Below are 25,444 nucleotides of genomic sequence, written 5' to 3'. Positions count from 1 at the left end.
ACGCAGTGGACAAGCGCGTTGTAAAATGAACAGATGGATGACGATTCAGCTGCGGGCGCCATCGTCTGGCGAGACGCGGGAATTCAGTCTGCGCACGACTCTCACAGTGCATTATGGGTTATCTCTAGCTGTTGAGCGTACATCGGTTGTACACTCGTTTTTGCGGTGCATTGTGGGATTGAATGAGTGCACTCGGGGATGTTCACTATGGTTTCGAACACCACTTAAAATGGCTGTCCCCTAAAATAGTGCCCTATTTGCTGGATCCATATTTATAAACACTGTATCCGAAATCGCCCCCTATACCCTATAGGGGGCGATTTCGGATACAGTGTTTATAAATATGGATCCAGCATGGCAGCAGACGCGAAGTTATCTTTTGATGCAGATAGTTACACACAAGACCGTTTCTCAATAAACCATGCCTCAAATACGAGAAAATGAACATGTGGTTCCCAGACCACGAATCATGACGTTGTCATGGCGTGGTTTGGCGTTAGCCAGGCTAATCACAGCAAGCAATTCAACCACACTGGTATGTGTCCTAGCCCCTTTTTACACGGTAGCTTCAGTCTATGATTCTTTGAATTTGCCTGTGTTAACTCGTGACCTCTGTGTTGCCTGTGTGAACTTGTTTGCTAGCAAAAATCACATTTTACTGTTGCAATAAATTGCAGTTATTTCCCAATCAAAAAGCTGCTTACAAATATTAGGCTACTTGTCACTAGAAAATCTCATTTGATTATAACAAAATCATGTCTATTTAAGACACGTTTTCAACACGTTTTGTAAGATTAACTGCCTAGTTTAAATGTTTCAAAATGAATAACAGTTGAAAATATTCGAAATTTAGAAAAGTAATCAAAAAGTAATTAAAAGTAATAAGTTATATTACTTTTATAAAGTAATTGAAAAGTTATACTACTTATTACATTTTAAATCAAGTAACTTGCAATCTCTGTAACCTATTACATTTCCAAAGTAACCTTCCCAACACTAGTAAATAGTTTAACGATAGCGTTTGTAATTAAACCACAGTAGCCTCAAATTTACAATTGTCTGGGACTACTTTAACATCACATAACATAAAATGTAATATATTTTTACTATAAGTTAACATTTAAACTTTTTAAAACCATGTTTCGTACCCGCCGTTGTATAACAGCAAGGGGCATCATAGAAATCACTGTACAGTACGTCTCTTGTGACTTCATGCATTCCTTTGAATGTACTTTCGTCTTCTTCTCTCACTCTTCATTGTAAAGTTACTATATGCTCTCAAGCTAGTTTATCAACTTTTGAACAACCTCCTCGTTTTTGTGTAAAAGCATCCTAAAGTCATTTAATTTCAGAACTCTTCCCCGCCCCCGACACTCAAAGTCAGTGCGCAGCAGGCGCGTTTCATTCTACCTGCTGAACGCGCTGCTAATCTAAGCATGGCCAAATCTCAGCCGAGACGCTTCTGCTTCTGCATAGTCGCTTTAGTGTGCACTGTTGTAATTATCTGCATTTGCATTATTTTTGCCACCAAACAGAGATGCGCGTTCACGCACGCTGCTGTTTCTGCGGACTCTCTCATGTGCTCCGACATCGGCAGGTAAGAAGACGCTAATTAAGATCTTAGGCAATGGAAAAATATATACATATTGAAGAAACACTGGCTTTCAGTTCAACACAATACAGCTGAAGTACAAGTTAAGAGAGGTAAATTGCATGTCAGGCTACAGGAATAGGTTTATATGCCGTTGGCACAATTTGTTTAATATAAAGACGTTATGCTGAAAGTATTTCAAACAGTGATTAACAATGAACAATATAACAATGTAGAGATCTAATCAGTTTAAGAGATTAGATAATGCGGCATTGCTCAGATGGTGACACACTTGAGTTTGGATAGACTTACAATCTTATAGATTTAGAATTAGAACTAGAATTATAACATCTAAAATTACCAAAAATCATGAAATGTCATTATTTAGATTCTGTGCATTCTGGGTTAAATATTTTCTGCAAGCATTTAAAGTATGATGCTGTTAAAACTGTATCCAAGGTCTTTTGTTTTAAGAACTGATTAAAAAGACAAGATCCATGGCATTAGTGACAGCCAAGACCTCCTGCCAGTCAAAACTGGATGAACCAGCTTCGCAAACCCCTATGGAGTCATGCTCTTAGATTGGCACATTTTTTTGTCCCTCGTCCACGTTTCCTGAAGTTTGTGCCAAACGTACAGAGCGTTTCCTTGTTCAATGTGTGAAGTCTTTTATGACTGCATTTCAAAGAACTTGGCTTTGGTGTTTCACCTAGGTCACCACTGAACCTGCTTTAAAAGAATAGGGAGAGAAGTTATTTCGGTTTCCAGGCATATCCTGGATAGAGGAGGCATTTGTCCTCTTTTGGATTCATGTCATGTGCTATACTTGGAACTCTTTGCACATTTTGTCAGACAAAACTAAATCAGAATGTGAAAGAAGTAAAGAACATTGCGTCTCCAAAGACACCGCTGTTACCCAGTCACATCAGTATCTAACAGAGGTTGTTTCTCACTTGCCTGCATCATATAAAAGGGATTTTTTTCTGTTTCTGGCATGAGTATTATGCTGATTACATAAGGTAAGACATGCACAGCTGTTGACACATCTTAATGAAAGCTGTTTATCAGTATTCAACTGCTACAGGGCTAAAGTAAATACTTTTTGGTGGCTCATTCAGACAGTGGAGTTCTGCAATGAGAAGGCAGTTAGATGTAAAGTCATGTCCCAGTCACATTTTCTTATAAACATTACTTAGACTATCAGAAAAAAACAAAAAAAACAATTCCATTTTATATTTTTACATTAACAATGTATTCAATATTCTGTTTATTAAAGCCAAGTTTGAATCTCATCAAGTTTTTAAGCATGTTACTTTTATTCCAAAATAATAACACAAGGCAGTAGCAATTTAAACAACATATTTTATTTGTGAACTATTTCACCTATTCTTTTTAATAGTTAACTTTTAACTATTTTGGATTTTTTTCAGATCATCAGTCATCAAAGCTTGGTAAATAATGGTCACAGACACAAAAAAATTATTTTAAATTTCACCAAGCTGATTGCTCACTAAAATCTTCAACAGATCATGTTTTCATGACATTTTAAGTCTTATTTTGACTTAGCAAAGGGGTTATATATCTAAGTTTTTGTTGTTTAATTACTTTTTTTAAATTAGTCTTCCCATTAACGCCATTATATTGTTTATTCAGACTGATTCGCGAATGTGCACGAACACAAGAGGCGGGATTTATCTCACAAACCAATCACAACCAATCTTAACCAGTAATATCCAATCATATCGCGATGCAGGCATTGCCTTCTCTTACATGACTTTCCTCATTTCGTTCTCAATTACTCCCCAACAAACTCACCGCACACTTTATAATTGTTTCCAAGTCCGCGGTTTTCCCTCGGCATTGGGATACTTTCATACTGTTGCCGCGGGTTGAAACGACCCCAATAATGTAATATTTAAACACGACTGGGCTACTTTTGGGCTAGTTTTGAGTAGCAATTGAGTGGGATTTGCTGTGATCACCTGGCAACGCCGAGCATTAGGGTTTCTGTTAAAACTCAATGGGCTCAGGGGAGGCTAGAGAGACACAGACTCCTGTTATAACTTTACCTGCTGGTGTCGCTGTTGGACAATGTTTATTTAGAAAAGCGAGTGATTTATAAACTTTTTATATTTTGTAATATTGGTGTTGTAAGGGAGACACTGCCTCCCTTGCCACCTCAGAGGAAATAGCGACCCTGCTTTACACAGACTTTAACAATTTTTTTTAAAAACTTTGTTTCAGATGTTTCTCCTGAATAATCTGAGGAAATATTTAAGTTCAAATTGAGATCTCTGAGCAGATTTTGAGACAGTTTTTAAATCAGAAAAATCATAAGCATGTATTAATTTTACAAAGAACACAACTTATAATAATGGAACATAAGTAATTTGTCAGAAAGCTGACAATATGTATAGTATACAATGTAGAGGTGACATGCGGAGAAGAAGATGATAAAAAATAGTTTTTTATTTACTTGTGGAAGAGGTTAGTCTTCAGTTGTCACATCTTCCACTATTACCGACATAGTTCAACAATTTGGTGTTTCCAGAAACCATAATTAAAATGAAACTCATTCCAAACATAGAAGCACAGTTTGTTAATGTGGCCTTAAATAAATCATGCTATTAGACACAGTAAGCAATAAGAGTGAAGGTTCTGGAACAACAAGGCTCCCCTTGTTCAGACACTAACTGACATTTGTAATGGAATTTGCTTTTGCTCTCTTTATTCATGGCAGAAAACTGAAGTATTAAAGGGAAATTAGTGATTTCTTTCCTATGGGAATTTCCTTTCTTGATTTTTGTGTTGTAAAAGTTGCTGTATAATGTTAGTGCTTAACACTGTAACACTGATCTAATCTTTAATCTCAACTTTCAAATTTAACGGCAAACACTGAATTGTCATCTTAACAGCATTGTTGACTTCATAAATGCACATACCGTCACAATCTGATAATATGCTTTCAAGGACTCATTATCATGAATATGAGTGATACATCATTATGCGATTGATGGTCATTGTCGTATCACTTAACACTGATATAAAGATTCTGGTGTTCTTTAAGAAGTTTTCTCACATTTCAGATGTTTCATTTATTCCATCACTGTCTTTGAAAGATCTCACGTTTCCTTTTATCAGTTTAGGACATCCTGTGAAATCAGACATTTGAGATCATCCCTTGTGGGGTATTACGCTATTATTTCAAAATCACTACTGCGTGCAGAAACACAGCCACCCATATTTAGCTTATAATACAAGAGCGTGCAAAAACTGATCTTCTAGAAAGCAAGAATTTTCTGAATTCTGCCCGTGTGTGTGTGTGTGTGTGTGTGTGTGTGTGTGTGTGTGTGTGTGTGTGTGTGTGTGTGTGTGTGTGTGTGTGTGTGTGTGTGTGAACTCCTCATGGTTCATTAAGCTCTCGGGTATCCCTTCTCCTCTGGCTCAGACTTGCCTCAGAGTCTCATTTTTCATACTGATACAAACACATAAAGAATCTGCAGCAAATATGTTTGTGAATGTGTCACATACTCCAGAGAACCGTGTGTTTAATGTTGTGAGTTGTTTTTAAAACACTTGAATGCAAAGATTATTTTAAGACTCACAAATATTACAATTTTCAAAGAAAAATCAAAGGAAACGTATATGTTGTATAACAACTTAAGCTCATTTCCTCTTATATTCTCGTTATGAAAAATTCATTCTCAGTACTTTAATGCTAAAAATTTTAACTTAAGTATTTAAGGATTAGTTCACTTCTAGAATAATAATTTCCTGATAACTCACTCACAGCCATGTCATGTTCATGTCTTTCTTTCTTTAGTCAAAAAGAAATGAAGGTTTTTAAGTAAAACATTCCAGGTTTTTCTTTATATAATGGTCTTCAATGTGTCAGGAATATGTCTTGTTCTGTTCTGTTCTCCCAGTGTTTTCTCCCCTTCTGTTTCTAGTCATTTTGGTTTAGTCCTTGTCTCCCCCTTTTGGTTCATGTTCAGTTGGTTTAGTCTTGCCCTTATTTGTACTTCCCCCTCATTAGCCTTGTTAGCTTGTTTGTTACCACGCCCCCGTTTCTGTGTATTTAGTCTGTGTCAGTTCACACCCCTGTGTTCGTCGTTGATGTTACATGTTTTTGTTTAATAAACTTTATAATATTAATTTACTCCGGTTCTCCTCCTCCATATCCACTCCTCAACCCACCAGATTGTGACACAATGTGGATCAACAGGTTGAAGGTCTAAATTTTAATGCAGCTTCAAAGGGCTCTACATGATTCCAGTTAAGGAATAAGAGTCTTATCTAGCAAAACGATCTGTCATTTTCTGAAAAAAAAAAAAAACATTTATATACTTCTTAACCACAAATGCTCATCTTGAACTAGCTCGAACTTACGCATTACATTTATACAATTATGTTGGAAACTACACGCACGGTTCTTCATCTGTGTACTCCATTTTAAAAAGGTAGGGTAGGGTGGAAAATTCCATCTCATTTTCTTCTCCAACTTCAAAATCGTTCAAACTTGTTCAACATTTTTTCTGTAAAGCGCGTTTGACTTTCTTTGCATGTTCGCTTTGTAAACGTTTGCTTTGTATACACTGGGTCGGTGATTACGTAATACGTGAAGTCAAACTAGTGCAAGATGAGCATTTATGGTTAAAATGTAAATTTTTTTTAGAAAATGTCTGATTGTTTTGCTACATAAGACCCTCATTTCTCGGCTGGGGTTGTTAAAAGCCCTTTGAATCTGCATTGAAACTGGAATTTGGACCTTCAACCCGTTGTCTCCCATTTAAAGGTCATTATATGGAGAAAAATCCTGGAATGTTTTCCTCAAAAGAACCTATCAATGAGCAAAAAAACTCTTCTTTAAATTTGTTTGCTGTGTATCTAAATAAAAAAATGACATGCCGAGATACTAGCAATCTTCTTTTACTCTTATGAAGTGCAAAAAAGCATTTTGGTCATGCAGGACCTTCCTCAGTGTTTACTATTGAAACGGTTAATTTTTCTCATCAGTTTCCCACATATCGACACACACACACATCCTTTTATTTGGATACATAGCAAACAGATTTCAAGATGAGTTTTTTGCTCTTTGATGGATTCTATTATTGACTTGAAATCATGTTAAATGTGAATTGAACCAAGCGGAAGATCCTCCTTTTTTTAATGTTTTCCTCAAAAACCTTACATTTTAAGGTGAAAATTATTGATTATTTGTGAGGTTCTTTTTTAAAAAGTACTCTCAACTTTGTTTCAGATGTTTCTCCTTAATAATCTAAGGAAATACTGACAAATTGAGATCTCTGAGCAGATTTTGAGACATTGTTGAGATCAGGAGAAACACCTGCAAAGCATGAGTCTTTATTAATCTAACAAAGAACACAACTTACAATAGCGGAACATAAAATGTTTGAAAATGATTGATTATTTGTGAGGTTTAGCCATTTGAACTCTGCACTAGTCATAGTTGTAACCCAGTGTTTAATTTCTGAGACATTTCTTCTGTTCAGAGACATGCTACTTGAGGGGGGCTCAGCAGTGGACGCAGCCATCGCAGCTCTGCTTTGCACTGGTTTAGTCAACCCACAGAGCATGGGCTTGGGTGGAGGATCCATCTTTACCATTATGGACAAAACAGGTATGTCTATGCTCTATACAAGTAAATGGAAATGAGCATATCATATTTGTTTGTTTTGGCCTTGTGTTCGAGTTGATGCATGAACTATTCAGAACTCTTCATTCATTTTATTTTGACTATGACTCATCTTTCTACAAGTATGATCCAGTTTTTATTAGTACAGCTGATTGAGTTTCTTTAGAAATGTTATGGAAAGGTGGATTGACCTGTTGGTCTATTGTTTTCATGTTAAACATTGTTCGAAAATATAAAATGTGCATGAATCCAACAAGAGTCCTTTGTTTATCAAGGCAAGGTGAAAATCATCAGCTCAAGAGAAACAGTCCCAAAAGGTGTCCAAGCGGATCTGCTAAACAAGTGTCCGAAAACCACTCCATTTGCTATAGGTAAAGCTCTTCCACATGAAAACAGGGTAAACTATTCCTCACTGGCATCTCATTTAGACAGGTTCACTTTAGAAAACATTTACATCATGTATTCAACTTAATGTCACTCCAGCCTCACATTATTACTTTTTTGCAGTTTAGCTGTATAAATCGCCATCCACTTTCCTTGTTTGAAAAACAACAGTGGACATTCTGCTTTTGTGTTTCACGGAAGAAGGAAAAAAGGGGGCATGAGAAAACGATGACTTTTTATTTATTTAAACATGATATTTGGCAATATAGAAAGTACAATAGGACATTGTACTGTGCGTAGGATAGGGGGAATTCTGTCTAAAGGGGAATTATGCACTTAAGTGGACTTGTTTTGCTTGTTTCTTATTCTTAAATGTACTTCCTGGACAGTTTAAATGTCATTTTGACAGATTATAGTCACTATGCCAAAGATATTTACCTAGGATGCCAAACTCAGTTGAGTTCTACTGTTGACAAATTCTATGTAGTTGCCTAAATGTTCACACGCTGTTCATGCTTAAAAATGCAAGTCTGATTATGACTGTTTTTCTGTAATATGTTTACTTCCTAGATTTAAAGAGATTTGTTTAGTTTTTTTCTAAAAGCAGCAGTTTATGTAATTTGGAAAAGAATGAAACTCACTGTTGTTCTTTGTAATGCAATAACGTCCACTGAAAACAAAACGAAAGCATTTTGAAGCTGGAAAAATCTGATTTGGCAGTGTGCATTGTTTCTTTCAAAGGACTTCTAGACCAGTATTACTCAAGACTTTAAATTTGTCTTTCCTTATTGTTCATACTTAGGTTATAGGTTAGAGATTTAAATAGTTGCCTAACCCTAATAATAAACTCTGGCAGATACCTAACAGCCTAGTAACACTCTGACAAACACACACAACATAACACAAAAAATTGTGGCAGCGCATTTTGCATGTTCAAGCTTAATTAAGATCTTCAGAAAATGTTAAAATCAATACTTGAGTAAAAGTAGTAATATAGTTAAAAATTATTACAATTTAAAATACTGTTTTCTGTTTATTCACGCCTTACAGGAAGTCACTGGATAGGTGTACCAGGAGAACTCCGCGGCTATGAAAAAGCTCATCAGTTGTATGGAAAGCTGCCCTGGGCCAAGCTATTCGAGCCGTCCATCAAGCTGGCACGAGAAGGCTTCCTCATGCCAGCCTACCTCGCTTATTTCTTGCAGCAAACGATAATTAAAAAGCTGATGAATGGCACTGAACTCCGGTAATGTATCTTTTCCAAACAAACACATACACGCTGTCTTGTACAATGCTGTTTGTTATGACTGCCATCTCAGTGTAATAGTTTATTTAAGGCACAAGTATGATGAAACTTGACGAGCATTCCTAAAGATCAGTGTCAAAGAAGTAGGTTACGACTTAGCTGCAGGCTAATTGTAGGAAATATAAGATCTCCTTCATTGTTGGGTAATAAGAAAATTTTCTGGTGCAAGAATCAAAGCAGCATTGATTCTATCTCCAGTTATTTTTTAATTAAATACCATTTTTGTCTGTTGTAAAACAGAATTTGCTGATTTATATACTGTAACTTGCTAAATATGTGTGTATCTATAATAATGTTCAGCAAGGACTCATTCAGTTCATCAAAAGTTATGAAAGTTTATGTAAAATTTATGTAATTCTGTTTCCACCACTTAATAAAATAAAAGGTAATTGCGACTTTTCATCTTACAATTCTGACTTTTTTTCTCAGAAATGCGAGACATAAACTAAATTCTGACTTTGTTGTGAGATCTAAATTTGCAATTGCGAATTATAAAATCAACATTGCAAGATATAAACTCAGAAGGAATTTAGAATCCGAGATATAAATTCGCTATTCTGAGAAAAAAGTTAGAATTGCTAGTATATCTCGCACTTCTGAGTTTTTTCTTGCAATTGCAAGTTTATATCACACAATTCTGAAAAAAGGTCAGAAGATATAAACATAAAGAGTTTTTATCTCCCAATCTCCCAAAAGTTACAATTGCGAGATATAAATTTCCAATTCTGACTTTAGTTCTCAGAATTGATAGTTTAAATCTCGTAAGTTGTTTTTCTTGCAATTGCAAGTTAATATCACACAATACTGACTTCATAACTCGCAACTGAGATTTTATATCATGCAATTCTGAGAAAAATAGTCAGAACTGCAGCTTTATATCTCGCAATTCTGACTTTATAACTCGCAATTGCAAATTTATTTCTCACAATTCTGAGAAAAGTTTGAATTGTGAGTTTATATCTTGCAATTCTGACTTTATAACTTACAATTGCTAGTTATCTTACAATTGTGAGAAAATGTCACAATTGCGAGATATAAATTCGCAATTCTTAGAAAAAAAGTTAGAATTGTGAGTTTGTCTCGCAATTCTGAATTTAGTACTCAAAATGTATAGTTTAAATCACTCAATTCTGAGTTTTTTCTTGCAATTGCAAGTTTATATCACACAATTATGAAAACAAGTCAGAAGATATAAACAAAAAGTTTTGACTTTATAATGCACAATTGGTTTATATCTCACAAATCTGAAAAAAGGTCACAATTGCAAGATATAAATTTGCAGTTCTGACTTTAGTACTAATTTATACTCACTCAATTCTGAGTTACCCCTTCAGTCGAATCACTTCGACGTTACATTGGGATCTCGCCTGAGAGACCGATCACCTCTGAGCCTTATTAAAAAGGCCAATTGAAAATTGGCGAGTGGACGTGCGCGCCGGCCACGCCCCCGTACATACGGGTATATAAGATGGCTGCGCGCACCACTCAGTCAGACTTTTGCTTTCAGAGCCGATGTGTCGAGCCTCTAAACAGCCGAGAAGAGTTCTTCAGAGTTCATGCTCCCTCCTGCTGCTGCGCTGCCATAACTAAAAGAGTGTTTCACAGAAAGAGCATTGTTTGGCAGCCGCCAGCGCGGTCCCGCGGGCGGCCGTTTTCACGGCCATATAAAGCCTTTTTGCATTCCAGCGAGCAGCCCCGGCGAGTGCATTGCCCCGCGGCGCCTCCCTGGGCAAACCGGGATCACAAAAGAGCAATTTCTAGCGGCCGTTTTAGACGTTCTTTTCAGGATGTCTTTTCGGCCGTGCGTTTCTGGATGTGGTAGTTTCCTCTCCTCAGCGAACGGACATGAGCGCTGCCTCACGTGTTTAGGCTTTGAGCACACTGGGGTGGTGCTCATGAATGGTTCATGCGGTGAAAGCATGACCATGACCACGCTGAAGTCCCGCCGCTCGTTCGCGAGCTGGCTCCCCCCGCCTCCCTCCCGTGGTCAGCCGTTGAGCCGCCTATGCTCTTCGGCCACCGCGGTGGAGCGCGGGGGGGGACATTCAAATTACAATAGACAGCGTTCCGCCGGCTCAAAAAGCCCTGCGGACCTCTCTATCTCAGCGCGGTCCCGTTGAGTTTCCGCAGCAGACGCTTCCCCGCCTGGCGGGCTGAGCGTCTCCTTCGGTGCTCCTGCAGAGGATGAGATGTCTGTCACAGCATCAGAGGGAGAGTCAGACGGTGACACATCTCTTCCCGCGGCGCGGCGCCCACCCTTGGTCGCTGCCCCCCTGGAGGTTGATGTCGAACTTCGGCTATGCTTCTCCGGGCAGCCGGGGGGGATCGGTTTGAAGGTTCCTCAGGGGCCCGGCCGATCCTTCTAGGCTGGACGACTGGTTCCTGGGGGGGGCCCGGCGGCAGCGCCGCGCTCCCCCCCGGTCCCGTTCTGACCGGATGTGCATGAGGAGCTGACAAAATCTATGGCGCCCTATTCATTTGACGCGCTCTCCAGCTCCTCTCCCCTCGCCACTCTCCATGGCGGGGCAGCCAAGGGGTACGTGGCGGTCCCCCAGGTCGGGCGCGCCATCGCGGTGCACCTTTGCCCGCGGGCGCGGCCGCCTGGTGGGGCCCTCCGCGTCTCCCTTTTAGGGCATGTGAAATTCTTCCGCCCTCATCGGCTGGGCCTTTTCTGCGCCCCCCGACACGCTGCCCCGCACTGCAGGCCATGGCAACACTGCAAAAGTGCCAGGTGCAAGCACCTTAAGGCCTGCACGAGAGTGGTCCTGACCAGGGGGTACTTGAAGAACTCCGCGCCGCCACTGACTTCGCCCTTCGGGCTACTAGGTCGCGGCGTGTCCCCTTGGTCAGGTGATGTCCACCTGCGTGGTCCAGGAACGCCACCTATGGCTGACTCTGGCCCGGATGGCAGAGGCCGACAAAGTTCGCTTTCTCGACTCTCCCATTCCCCAGAGCGGCCTATTCGGCGACACCGTGAAGGGTTTTTGCTCAGCGGCGTCGAACGTATCGCCGGCCCCCAAAAGCCTGCGATCCTCCGCCCATCAGCATACCCCGTCGAGATGCCAGAGCAGTACGCCTCCCCGTCGTTCGGGCTGGGCATCTCCTCTGGCGCTCCAACGGTCCAGAGGCAGACGGAGGCCGTCCAACATATCCTGCCCCGCCGCGAAGTTACCATTCCGCCGCCTGGGCCCCCGCCTCCGCCTGCCCGTCGCCGAGGGCGTCCCCCCGCAGCTCCGTCCCCTGCTGAGCCACACGATCCAGGCTCGCAGCCGACGTCGAGCCGCCCGTGGGAGAGGGACGCCGCTCGCCTCTCAGGGTCCTGCGACGGAAGACCCTCGCAGGCGAGCTTCGAAGCGTCCCTGATGCGAGCACCCCCGGAGGTGGACAGAGCTACTCTGTCGGCACTCCCGCTGGAAGCGGGACTTAGCCGGTCATTTGAAATCACAGAAAGACCCAGCCTTCTCACCTCTGGGGCCCCGGCCCCGAGTTTCCTTCCTGAGCAGCACTTCCACTCCTCGGAACCAGACTCGGGACCGGATGTCGCCAGCGCGGGAACCAGGGAAGTAGGTAAGCACTGCTTAGTGCAGTTAGACACTTCTCCAGGACGTTTATCCTTCTGGGTTTTGTCTCCTTCCCTGTCTTTCCCCAGGCTGCCCCACCACGGTCACGCCGGTCAACGTTCCCTTGATACCACTACACTGGTTGATACGGACGGTACGGCCCGGCTCCAGGCGTCCGCCCAGACTCACAGGTACCCCTTACATTCTTTATTCAGAAGCAGGTGTGCCTCTGTTCTGCCTGCGGAGGTCGCGTTCCTACTGGCGAAGGACGCGATCCAGCCTGTCTCTCCAGCCGGGACGAGGTCGGGGTTTGATAAGTGTCCTGACTTCACGTGTCCAGTTAGAGTGGTGGGTTAACATCCGCCCTGGATGGAGCTCTGTTCCGATCCCTTCTTAGGCTGTCGGCACACATGCTCACGACGACGCACATACAAGTATGTTTCCGTCTCCAGGGCTGGGTTGCAGCCATCTGCCTGAAGGGCACCCGCTGTCGCGTCTCGATCTTCCCCGGCGCACACCCCTTCGGCGGTCTGCCCCGGGGATCGAGCGCTCAGCGCGAGGTGCGTCCATTTGGCTAGTCCCTCTCCTTCCTGCCTTCTTAGGCCATGGGAGCTCCCCTGTCCCCTCTTCGGCAGACAGGTATTCGCGTCTTCAACCGTCTCTTCGACTGGTGCTTTACCAGCCCACTCGTGAGTTCCGTTGTGCGAACATTGGGACCTGGTGCCTCGGCACCCCCGCCATCTGGTTCTTCAGGCCAACCGAGGAAATTCGTTTCCTCGGTCGGGAGCCCGACTCGGTCCTCAAGACAGCCCGCCTTACTACCAAGAGCGCGCAGTCAGTGCTGTAGTTCCTGAGTCAATCAGGCACAACACAGCGGTTCTCTCAAACTGAGGCTCCTGGGGCACATGACAGCTCTAGCCGCTAAGAGCCGCTAAGCTTGTTCATGTGAGACCGCTTCAGCACGATCGAGTCCCATGATGGGCATGGCATCTCGGCCCACTCCGGACTGGCGTTTTCCCGCAGTTTGGCCGACAAGCCAGCCCGTGGCTTACCGCGGGTTGGGTTGCCATGTACGACAGAGGCTTACAGCCTCTCCATCTGCTCCCAGGGAGTACGTGGCAGATTTTGCTACTTGCCATTCACTTGAAGCAGGTAAACTCAACCGTGCAGCCTATCGGCTCTCACGGCAGTCCACCACCTGCAGGATGGCGACTCCACCCCGTGACGCAGCTAGTTTGGAGCATATCGGTAGGCCAGCCACATCCGCTCGCCCCCGATTGCTCTCATTACCAGCTGCCTCTTTCAGAGTAGCGCTGGCACTCAGCTGACCTCCGGGGCCCAAGTACGCCCTTCCCCAGCGAGCCTCCTTGCACAGACTCTGTGCAAGTCCAGGGAGGACGAGGAGTAAGTCTGTTGGTTGCGCTACAAGAATGGCCCACCCAGGCTCAGGTCTAGTAACCGTTCCCTCGCGGCAGTCCCTCCCTGTAGGGCACGGGATGACACCCAGACCTCTCCGGCCTTCGCAGGCCGTGATACAATTATCACTCAGTACCGAGCTCCCTTGACTAGGCAGGCTCGCACTGAGATGAGGTCTATTTGCTGGCTTTCCACAGAGTTACACGGTTGCAGTATGCTTCCCTTCCTGCAGGAGAGTTGAGCGCAGACTGTCCCCTCACTCTAAGTATATGCCGCTGCTTCGCCGCATATCACATGCAGTAGATGGAGCTAAGTAGGTAAGCATTCACTGGCCGTGAGGTTTCCCAGAGGTGCCCAGAACGCACCCCACACCCTCTTGGGGCCTTTCCGTCGCCTTCAGAGCCGCGGGACGCTCCAATTGAGCCACTGGCCTCAGTCGAGCTAGCATTCCTGTCATCAAGACAGCGCTCCTGACCGCCCTGGCTCCCGTTAAGAGGGCAGGAGACCTACAAGTTTTCTCTGTCAAGTAACGCCTCATACCCTCTGGGACCCCCCCGTCGCCCTTCGGGGCCGCGGGGTGCTCCTCAGGAGCCTCGGGCCTCAGTCGAGCTAGAATTTCTGTCAGTAAGACAGCACTCCTGACTGCCCCAGCTTCCTTTAAGAGGGTAAGTTACCGACAAGCTCAGGTTCCTCAGAGGTGCTTAGCACGCACCTCATACCTCGTGGGCCTCCCCGTCGCCTTTCAGGGCCGCGGGTCGCTCCGTTGGAGCCACGGGCCTCAGTCGAGCTAAAGTTCCTGTCATTAAGATAGCGCTCCTGACTGCCCTGGCTCCCATCAAGAGGGCCTACAAGCTTCTCTGCCAGCAAAGTGTGTCGAGAATTCGGGCCCGGCGTTCTCCACGTTACCGTCGAGACCCCGGCTCGGTGCCCAAGGTCCCCACCACGCCTTTCCGCGACCAGGTGGTAGACCTGCAAGCTCTGCTCTGGAGGAGGCAGACCCAGTCGTGCGATGTAGTGTCGTTAAATATGTGAGACTGAATCACTCGGCACTTCAGCCGCACCAGCAGCTTCATCTGCCTCGGGATTCGCAGAAAGGGAATGCTCCCCGAACTGAGGTTGGCTAAATGGTGGTAGATGCCCCTCCCTGTTATACCCAGGGACAGCCGTGATCCTTGGTTCATGGCACCTCACCAGCAGATGTAAAAATCGGAAGCTGCGGGCTGGGCGACACCCTACCTTCGCTTGGTTCTCCAACCTTGCGTAGAGGCCGTTCTCCCGTGTCCTAACTTAGGGACTCTCAGGCGAGCGGGAAGACCGGCTGGTGTCGGCTTGCTGCGCCATTCCCACGTGGATCCGTGCGCTATTTCCCAGTATGTTCCCTCCGGCGAACCCTGGGTCCTCCTGCCCCGCAGTCAGGGCTAGGCGCGGAGTAGTCCTGCACTGTGATCCTGCCTGGGTTTCCTTCGCCCCGCAGGTTGTGGCTTAGTTTTTTTATTATTCCAGCGGAGGAGACCGCTGTTTCCCTCGTATATCCCCAAAAAACTTTTTATGGATATATTGAATTATTCTTATTCCACATGTAAAATTTCATGTGCTCCGCCCCCCCAACCCATGCTTCAGTACAACTGGCATCCCTGGAGGGGCCCCCTTATTGGGCCCCAGGGCGTTGGGAAGGTTACGTTACACTTCGCCTGCCGGCACGTATACTTGTCAGCACGTGAAGCTGTTGCGTAACGCGGCGTCAGGGTCGTGGCCTTTTCCATGGGTTTGTTCCCAATGTAACGTCGAAGTGATTCGACTGAAGGGGTAACGTCTAGGTTACGAAGGTAACCCTCGTTCCCCGAAGGAGGGAACGGAGACGTTACATTCCCCTGCCACGCCCCTGGCGTCGCGCTGACGCCGGGCTCTCCCGGCTCTTCAGCAAAAGCCTGACTGAGTGGTGCGCGCAGCCATCTTATATACCCGTATGTACGGGGGCGTGGCCGGCGCGCACGTCCACTCGCCAATTTTCAATTGGCCTTTTTAATAAGGCTCAGAGGTGATCGGTCTCTCAGGCGAGATCCCAATGTAACGTCTCCGTTCCCTCCTTCGGGGAACGAGGGTTACCTTCGTAACCTAGACGTTTTTTCTTGCAATTGTAAGTTTATATCACACGATTCTGAAAAAAGTCACAATTGCGAGATGTAAATGAGCAGTTCTGAGTATAGTTCTCAGAATTGCTCATTTAAATCTCGCAAGTTGTTTTTCTTGCAATTGAAGGTTTATATCATGCAATTCTGAGAAAAATAATCAGAACTGCAAGTTTATATCTTCCAATTCTGACTTTATAACTCGCAATTGCAAATTTATGTCTCACAGTTCTGTGAAAAAGTCACTCTTGCATAATACAAATTCGCAATTCTGAGAAAAAAGTTAGAATTTTGAGTTTGTATCTTGCAATTCTGACTTTAGTTCTCAGAATTGCAATTTTTTTCTTGCAAGTTTATATCACACTGAATACTTTATATCAAAGTTTATATTGCATCTGACTTTATATGTTAATATACTTTATATCTTACAAATGGGAATTTATATCTCACAATTCTATAACATATATAATTCTATAATCTATAATTCTAAAACAATATAAATTTGCATTTCTGAGAACAAAGTTAGAATTGTGAGTTTTTTCTGAGTTTATATCATGCAATACTGACTTTATAACTATATCTTACAATTTTAAGAAAAACTAATTGTGAGACAAATTTACAATTCTGAAAAAAGTCACAATTGTGACTTTCACAGAATTGTGAATTTCTCACAATTGTGAATTTATCTCACAATTGCTTTTTTGTCAGAACTGTGAATTAAGATTTCACAATTCTGAGAGAAAAAAATGTTGAGTTTATATCTTCAATTCAGAGAAATTTGCAACTGCAAGTAAAAAAAGTCAGAATTGTGATTGAGATAAAATTCCCAATTCTCTATCTATCGATTTATTTATGTATTATTTTGGAGTGAAATATGACCCAGACATGTTCTTAGCTAGTTTAATCACATTTTGTTTCACCTGGCTGGCTTATGTTACTTAATTTGCTTTCTGTCTGGTTTTCTAAGCATATTTCTTTGTACACGTTATCTAGTGAACTGTTCTACAAGGACAAGACAGTTTTAAACCCAAGGGACACTCTCAAGTTCCCTCAGCTGGCAGAAACCATGGAAACTATCGCCAAAGAAGGAGCCGGTGCTTTTTACACTGGAAAAATCGCCAATGACTTGACACAGGATGTACAAGAGAGAAGTACTGTTTGTATATTAATGGCATTCACTGTAATCAAAATAGATAAAGTGTTTTGGCAGGTGTGCTTGTTTACACAGGTTACTTTGTTGTTTTTTCCAGATGGTGTGTTATCATTAGAAGATCTGAGCAGTTTTCAGGTCAGAGTCAGTGACGCGTGGTCAGTCGAAATTGGGGAATACACAATGCACTTCCCTCCTCCACCAGCAGGGGGAGCGATACTCGGCTTTATCCTCAAACTAATGCATGGTAGGAGTAGATCACAAAAGAAAAACAAGTCCAGCTATACTGAATCAGTTCTTACTTATTAAATATTACACCTCCCTTTATTTTTAGGGTTTGGGCTTTCTCCAGCCTCCATTCAAGGGGACCAAAAAACCTTGACTTTGCATCGGTTCCTTGAGACGGTTAAGTTTGCGAACGGACAAAAGCGCAACCTCAAAGACCCCTACTTCAACTCTAGAGATGTATGGATACAGCTTCATATAACAAACGACATGATTTTCTGTCTGGAACATTTGTTTAAAAATTACACAACATCTGAGTTTCTCATGGCTTCATTTTGTTGTATTTGCTATTTTTGGCAGTAGTAAGCATAATATCACTAGACTTCAAGTGTAGAGTTGAGTAAATACCATGAAAGGCCGGATGTTATTTCTTATGAAGGCCACACAAATGCAAGCAATTATTGTTTGAAATTAAATCAAAACATTTGTTAACGAACCATGCACCCAAAGCGATAAATGATTCCATGCCTGGCAAAAACAAAAAATGCAAATAATAATCAGACTAAACTGAATTAATTTGTCTAGGAAGTTATTATACTAGATTTATTCATGTTTTTCTTGTGCCCTGTGAATGCAGATGGAATACATTAAAGATGAGAAGTTCATTGAGCATATCAGGGCTTTGATCACTGACAGCTCCACGCACAATGCCTCTTACTACAACATCACGCCGTCAGTCGACCGCTTTGGCACCACGCATGTTTCAGTGATGACAGCAGATGGCACTGCTGTGTCAGTCACCAGCACCATTAACCAAATGTGAGACACATTTACAGCATATGCTCAGCACAGATCCTGTTACAAATCCTGATAGAAATTGTATGTTTCAAAATTTAAAGGGATAGTATGTGAATATATACATACTGTATGTATATACAGTTGAGGTCAAAAGTTTCAATACACCTTGCAGAATCTGCAAAATGTTAATTATTTTACCAAAATAAGAGGGTCGTACAAAATGCATGTTATTTTTTATTTAAAGCTGACCTGAATTAGACATTTCACGTTCAAAAATTGACATACACTTGATTTTTAATACAGTGTTTTTACCTGAATGATCCACAGCTGTGTTTTTTTGTTTAGTGATAGTTGTTCATGAATCTCTTGTTTATCCTGAACAGTTAAACTGCCAGCTGTCCTTCAGAAATATCCTTCAGGTCCCACAAATTCTTTGGTTTTTCAGCATTTTGGTGTATTTGAACGCTTTCCAACAAGGACTGTATGATTTTGAGATCCATCTTTTCACACTGAGGATAACCGAGTGACTCATATGCAACTTTTACAGAAGGTTCAAATGCTCACTGATGTTCCAGAAGGAAAAACGATGCATTAAGAGCTGGGGGTGAAAACTTTTGAACAGAATGGAGATGTGTAAATGTTTCTTATTTTGCCTAAATATCTTCTCTTTTTCTTCAATAAGTCTTCAGAACTACAGACATGTTTTCCAGAAGACAAAATAAAGTTAAATTTACCCTGATTTTTAAATTCCAAAAGTATACACCCCCTGGCTCTTAATGCATCATGTTTCCTCTGAAGCATCAGTGAGCGTTTGAACCTTCTGTAATAGTTGTATATGAGTCCCTCAGTTGTCCTCGGTGTGAGAAGGTGGATCTCAAAATCATAGTCATTGTTTAAAAAGGGTTCAGATATACAAAAATACTAAAAACCAAAGAATTTGTGGGACCTGAAGAATTTCTGAAGAACAGCAGGCAGTTTAACTGTTCAGGACAAACAAGGGACTCATGAACAACTATCACAAAAAAAAAAAAAAAAAAAAAAACAGGTATTTTATTCAGGTAACAACACAGTATTAAGAATCAAGTGTATGTAAACTTCTGAACAGGGTCGTTTTAGTAAATTATAAAACTTTTAATAAAACAAATTTTTGTATCTTATGTCTTCAGATTTGGGTCGACTGTTTACTCTCCTAAAACAGGTATCTTCCTTAACAATGAGCTTGCTGACTTCTGCGGCCGAGCAGTTTCTGTCGCACCAGGTGAAAATCATTCACCAAATATGTTCTCTTATATTTTGCATTTCTTAAAGCATCGTAAACACCATATTGTCTGTTTTTCTTTTCTCTCTAGGTGAGCAGCCTCCCTCCTCCATGGCTCCTACCATCCTGCAGTCACAGGAGAAGACTCTGGTGATTGGTGGATCAGGAGGAAGTTACATCACCACAGCCATGGCCCTGGTGAGTCAAACTCCAATTGTAATTAAAGTTATCAGTGTTCAGCCTGCTTTTGGGAACTATACAGCTTCAGGTGACCAACACTAATTTTAATCTATTTTTAATCTACTGCATCTCCTACCAGTTTTCATCTACGGCTAATTTAGTTATAATAGAATTTTTTTTTTTTTTCAATTATTTTTTATTTTAATCTTTTACATAATCTTACTGTCTAAAATGTTTGGTTTTGTAATCCTTTATCAAAATAATAATTAGCTCTGCCTCTCCTCTTTAAATATTACATTTCTAACAGAAAATACTACAGTCAGTATTGACTTTATATCATATTTGTGTTAAAGCACTTGCATATACACTGTTGTTCAAAAGTTTGGGATCAGTAAGATTTTTTTAAAGGAAGACTTTTTAAAGACTTTTCTGCTCATCAAGGCTGTTTGTTTGATTAAAAATACAGACAAAACAGCAATATTGTGAAATACTATTGCAATTTAAAATAGTGGTTTTCTATTTTAATTTACTTTAAAATAGAATTTATTCCTGTGATGCGAAGCTGAATTTTCAGCTTCATTACTCCAGTCTTCAGTGTCACATGATCCTTCAGAAATCATTATAATATGTTAATTTATTATTAATGTTAGAAACAGCTGTGCTGCTTAATATTTGTCTTGGAACCTGTGATACCTTTTTCAAGATTCTTTGATGATAAATGTTAAAAAGAACAGCATTTATTTAAAATAGAAATCTTTTGTTACAATATACACTGCAATTCAAAGTTTGGGTCAGTAATTTCTTCCTTTCTTTCTTCAGTTTCCAAGAAAATATTAACCAGCACAACTGCTTCCAACATTATTAATAAATGCATATTAGAATGGTTTCTGAAGGATTGTGTGACACTGAAGCCTGGAGTAATGGCTGATGAAAATACAACGTTTGCATCACAGAAATAAATTATATTTTAAAGTACATTACAATAGAAAACTGTTATTTTAAATTGTAATAATATTACTTTTTTCTGTGTTTTTAATCAACTAAATTGAGTTTTGATGAGCATAAGACTTCTTTAAAAAACATTACAAATCTTACTAATCATAAACTTTTGAAATGGGAGTGTATCTTCCAGTAAAAAAAAGTTACTGGAGCTATAAAGTTGTCTCATACAGTCTATAAATATTTCGTATGTGCACTAAAATGATTGCCTGTGGTAGTCATCAGTATCCCACAATACAGTACAGAAATATTATGTTGAAAATAACCTAATTTAGTTTAATTATATTTACATTTTATTCAAAGCATTTTAATTATCTATTTAAACTACTATTCTGATTGTATTTTATTTTCCAACCTAAGTCTATTTTCTCTTTTTATAGCAAATCTATAGCCTTACCGAAAAAATGTTTTTATCAAAATATAATAATTTTCTCTACTTCTTCTTGCTGAATATTCAGTTTCACTCTGAAAAAAAGTCTTAATACTGCCAATATTGATTTTAAAATAATATATTGTACAGCACTTCCAGTCAAAAATATTACTTGAACTATAAAATTTATAGTCTATAAACACATTTCATACGTACACTAAACAATGCATTTAAAATTATTGTCTGGGATAGTGGACAGCATGCCACAGACCAAATTTAGTTTAATTGTTGTATTAAAAATTTGAATCAAAACATTTTAATTATATATAAAATTGTCTGCGTTAAGGAACATCCTCTTGTTCTTTTCCTATTTCAGTCTATTATGAACCATTTGTGGTTTGGGATGAACCTTACCGAATCTATTGCTGCTAAAATAGTATTTGTGGACTCCAGCAACAATGTCCAATTTGAGGATGGATACGACGAAGTAAGTATTACTAACATTATGAGGCCACCATGAATCACAATCCCATAATCGCCTGTTGTATGTCTGGCCGAACTGATTGTAATTGCTCTTACCTCCTCTCGAAATGCCCCCGGTCACTGATTATAATCATCATTTTATAAAACAAGTAATCAAAATTGACTCGTAAGTAGTAACATTTAGTTCTTTTCGTCTTCTCAGTCTGATATCAAGGCGATGAAAAAGTTACAACACACTGTGACGAAAAGCAAGTACCCATTTTTAAATGTGGTCAACGGCATCTCGAAAGGAAGACAGTGCATCAGTGCCGTATCTGACGCAAGGAAGCTCGGCAAGTCGGCGGGATACTGACCCTGCCTCTGTCTGTGCCGTCAGCTGATGGAGATTGTTGTGGTGATTCATCAGGCCTTCGGAGGAAATGGGGTGAGGGTGGAAACAAAGGGTCAGCGCTCCCTTTCAGCGACGCCTGTAGATACCATAAATTCAAACACGGGGAGATTGTGCACAACGGTGTGCATTTGTCCGTCCATGTCCACTTTTGTTGGACTACTTTTTTTTTTTTTATGTCAGAGATACCGGGCCAGAGGTCACAAGGGTTGCATCTTGGGAACCACGTTGGGATTCATTCAGCAAAGAGTCAGCTACACAGTGGTGGCCAAAATTATTAGAACAATCTATAGAGGAGAGCTAAGAGGAGAAAAATAGATGTATATAAATAAATAAAACATTAAAACAAAACAATAGTTCAAATTTTCTTCCTTTTTCCTTAAGCACAGTGCATTTTCTTATTTTGGTTGCACATGCGGACTGTTTATGTGCACCCCTGCCTATGTCTGACATTAGCCGAACATCGGGCCGAACCGTTCTTAGAACGGTCGAGTACGGTTCCAGTTGTGTTTCCACCTGAGCCTGGTACGGCACGGCGCGATTACAAACCGTTCTCGGCCCGGAATTCTTGGCACGGTTAGACAACCCTGCTGAACCGGGCTGGTAAAATGCATGCATGACGTTGCCACTCTGTTGCCTGGCTACCAGTTTCTCTATGGCTAAGCGGAAGCGCAGTAAACGGATACGGCAAATATAAATAAAAATGACACTTTGGTCTGTGGATGAAACATTTGCTCTAACTGATATTTGGGCAGAAAGAAAAATTCAACAACAGCTGGAGGGTGCAAAGAGAAACGAAAAAGTTTTTTAAAATTATAGCGCAGTGTCTTGCAGAGAAGGGCATTAAGAAAAGCTCAAAACAGTGCCGGGAAAAAATAAAAAAACTCAAACATACATATCGCGTCCAAAAGGACAATAACAGTAGAAGCGGGGCTGCCAAAAAATGGTTACCAAGGCAACGACTGACGCATTTGTATTTACATTCCAAAGAGGTCCGTTATCTGCACCGCAGTGGAAAATCAAACCGTATTCGTGCTGACTGGCCCGGATCGGCACGGAACAGAACGGTTAAGCATTGAGAACAGTTTGGCCCGATAGTGGAAAAGCGGCTATTATTTTTGACAGCATTCTCAATTTACACACTGTAAAAAAGTTTTCACCAGTTTCAACTTAAAAGCTTAAGTTTAGCAGCTGCCTTAAAAATGTATAAGTTAAATCAACTTAAGTCATTTAAACTCACAAGTTAAATCAACTCATTTTTATTGTAATAAGTTTAAATGACTTGTAGTTTTAAGCTGATTTAACTTAATTTAAGGCAGCTGCTGAACTTAGGTTTTTAAGTTGAATCTGGTGAAAACTTTTTGCAGTGCAGCATTTTTGCAGGTAGATTTCTTGAAGCATCTTGGAGTTGTTGCCACAGTTCTTCTGGATTTAGTCTGTCTCAGTTTGTTCTGTTTCTTCATGTCATTCCAGACAGACTGGATGCTAATGAAATCAGATCTCTGGGTGGAGCACTGGTTGTTGTCAGACTCCATGTGCAAACAAAAATCTCACTGAATTATTTTAATTAATGCCAAAATGAATGTTTGGAACTGTGATACTTCCTACTGACACCACAGCAAAAGATAGAAATAGCTGACTTAAAACCATTTTTAGCTGGTGAAAATACAGTGTTCTATTAATTGTGCCCACCACTGTATAATGAAGGTAGATTTTAACTGAAAAGTTGAACGGTGTTAAGATGGTTTGTTTTTTTTTAAAAAAACAAAGGTCAGGTCGGGGCAAGTTTTCACACTTTGCATATGGTATAGAGCGCTGCAGCAGTGGCGTATTTTTGTAGGCCAGCGTGGAAAGCCTCGACAGAAACCCAATGGGATTTTTTCCACTGGCTTTTGGATAATTACAGAAAATAAGCTCTGTGACCAACACAAGCTTTTTACAAATAAACACAACTTTTATGCATTTTGAAGCCCCAATACAATCACCATATGTGACCCTGGACCACAAAACATGAGGGTCAGTTTCCATTGATGTATGGGTTGTTGGGATAGGACAACTATTTGAAATATCCGGAATCTGATCATAGGTTGTCCAACTAAAGTTCTTAGCAATGCATATTACTAATCAATTTTTTTTGTATATTTACAGTAGGAAATTTACAAATTATCTTCATGGAACATGATCTTTACTTAATATCCTAATGATTTTTGGCATAAAAGCAAAATCACACAACATCATATTCTTGGCTATTGCTACAAATATACCTGTGCTACTATAATTGACTACATGACTACAAGTAAACATTTTTCTTAAAAGTTTTAGTTGTAATTGTTTGCAAAAGTGTGATTAGAAACACAACAGAGTGAGCAGATGAATTTTCCTATTTCCTGTTTGGTTTGATGATGTTTAATGTCCTCTACAACGTCTGTAGTCCCATTTATCCACTTGTTAGTCAGTGCCTTTTTCAAGACAAGTTTAAGTTCTAAAAGTTATGTACTTTATGTAAATTAAAATGTGCAAACATTTCGAGCTTGTGTTCACCACAGACCTTATTTTTAGGCATTCAAAATTCAAAAACTCATTCAAAAGACATTGACTTAAGATGTTACTGGAATGGCTTAATGCTAACTTGTTATTTGGTTGTGGCCTACAGAAATACATCATCCCAGCAGCACTCTATATGTTGGTTAAAATATTACTTTGATATTTTTGTATATGACACTTTTACGTTTTGCTGATTTTTATAAACTGTATTTTTTTCTTGGCCAGTAATTATGGAAATGTTAAGTAAAACTGTCAGCATAACCGTTTTTTAGATTTTGTACAAAGACGCACTTAACATTATCCAGCACTGTTTCTTATGAGAGCTAGAACATTTAACTTGAGGTTAATGTTTCTAAACGCACACATGACTTACTGAAACTATTCTATTTTTAAGTTGCTACTGTAAATGTTGGGAAAAACTATTTCAGAACAAAACTGAAATGTGAATGTCACTGAACTGAATGAGAAACTGCAATTATGAAAGTATTTTAGCAATTACTGTTTTATAACTTGAGAATGTGATGTAGTTTTCACATGCACTTTTTATATTTTCCATAATTATATTTTTATAAACGTTTAATTGCATAAGTTGGTTGAACGTCAATCATATATATTTTATACTTTTCTACTGTTTTTATATTGTTTATTAGAGTTTAACCATGATGAACAAGAGGATTTCAGAATGTGATATATTAACTGAATTGCATTTAAGTGCATTTCGAATCTTTTTACTTCATACGTCACAATAAATCCTTTCTAATGTCTTCTAAATGAGTCTTTCATTCTCGAAGAAAATGGTTCAAGTTTCAGTATTACCCTCTCGCTGTCCACCGTCCAGACTCAAGCTCAAATGAGACCGTGCATAAATCATGAAGACGGGAGAAGTTATAGTCCACAAAGCGTAATGTGATTAAAATTAGTTTTATGTGTGTTCACAGTGAAATGAATGCAAACGGCTTTCCCTCGGAGGGAAGAGATATGCATTATTAAAACATGCAAATGATCCT

General features: G+C 40.7%; 1 protein-coding gene across 1 annotated transcript; it reads left to right on the top strand.

Annotated features, from left to right (window-relative positions):
* The first annotated feature begins 1,425 nt into the window (after nt 1-1,425).
* Nucleotides 1,426-25,189, top strand: ggt5b (gamma-glutamyltransferase 5b). The gene is made up of 12 exons (XM_073829672.1): nt 1,426-1,597; nt 7,105-7,232; nt 7,523-7,618; nt 8,682-8,877; nt 17,036-17,193; nt 17,293-17,439; nt 17,527-17,657; nt 18,055-18,236; nt 19,382-19,473; nt 19,565-19,671; nt 21,399-21,509; nt 21,708-25,189. Exons 1-12 carry the CDS (start codon nt 1,437-1,439, stop codon nt 21,855-21,857), a joined length of 1,659 nt encoding a protein of 552 aa, XP_073685773.1. The 5' UTR covers nt 1,426-1,436; the 3' UTR covers nt 21,858-25,189.
* The last annotated feature ends 255 nt before the right edge of the window (nt 25,190-25,444 follow it).

The sequence above is a fragment of the Garra rufa genome, chromosome 23 (assembly GCF_049309525.1).
Source record: "Garra rufa chromosome 23, GarRuf1.0, whole genome shotgun sequence".
Taxonomy (NCBI): domain Eukaryota; kingdom Metazoa; phylum Chordata; class Actinopteri; order Cypriniformes; family Cyprinidae; genus Garra; species Garra rufa.
This window is presented reverse-complemented; position numbering and strand designations above follow the sequence as displayed.

Excerpts from the sequence above, each read along its gene's own strand:
- ggt5b (XM_073829672.1), top strand. The coding sequence starts at position 1,437 with ATGGCCAAATCTCAGCCGAGACGCTTCTGCTTCTGCATAGTCGCTTTA. Across the intron at positions 18,237-19,381 it reads ACCAGCACCATTAACCAAAT|ATTTGGGTCGACTGTTTACT; the intron begins GTGAGACACATT and ends TTATGTCTTCAG. Across the intron at positions 19,474-19,564 it reads AGCAGTTTCTGTCGCACCAG|GTGAGCAGCCTCCCTCCTCC; the intron begins GTGAAAATCATT and ends TTTTCTCTCTAG.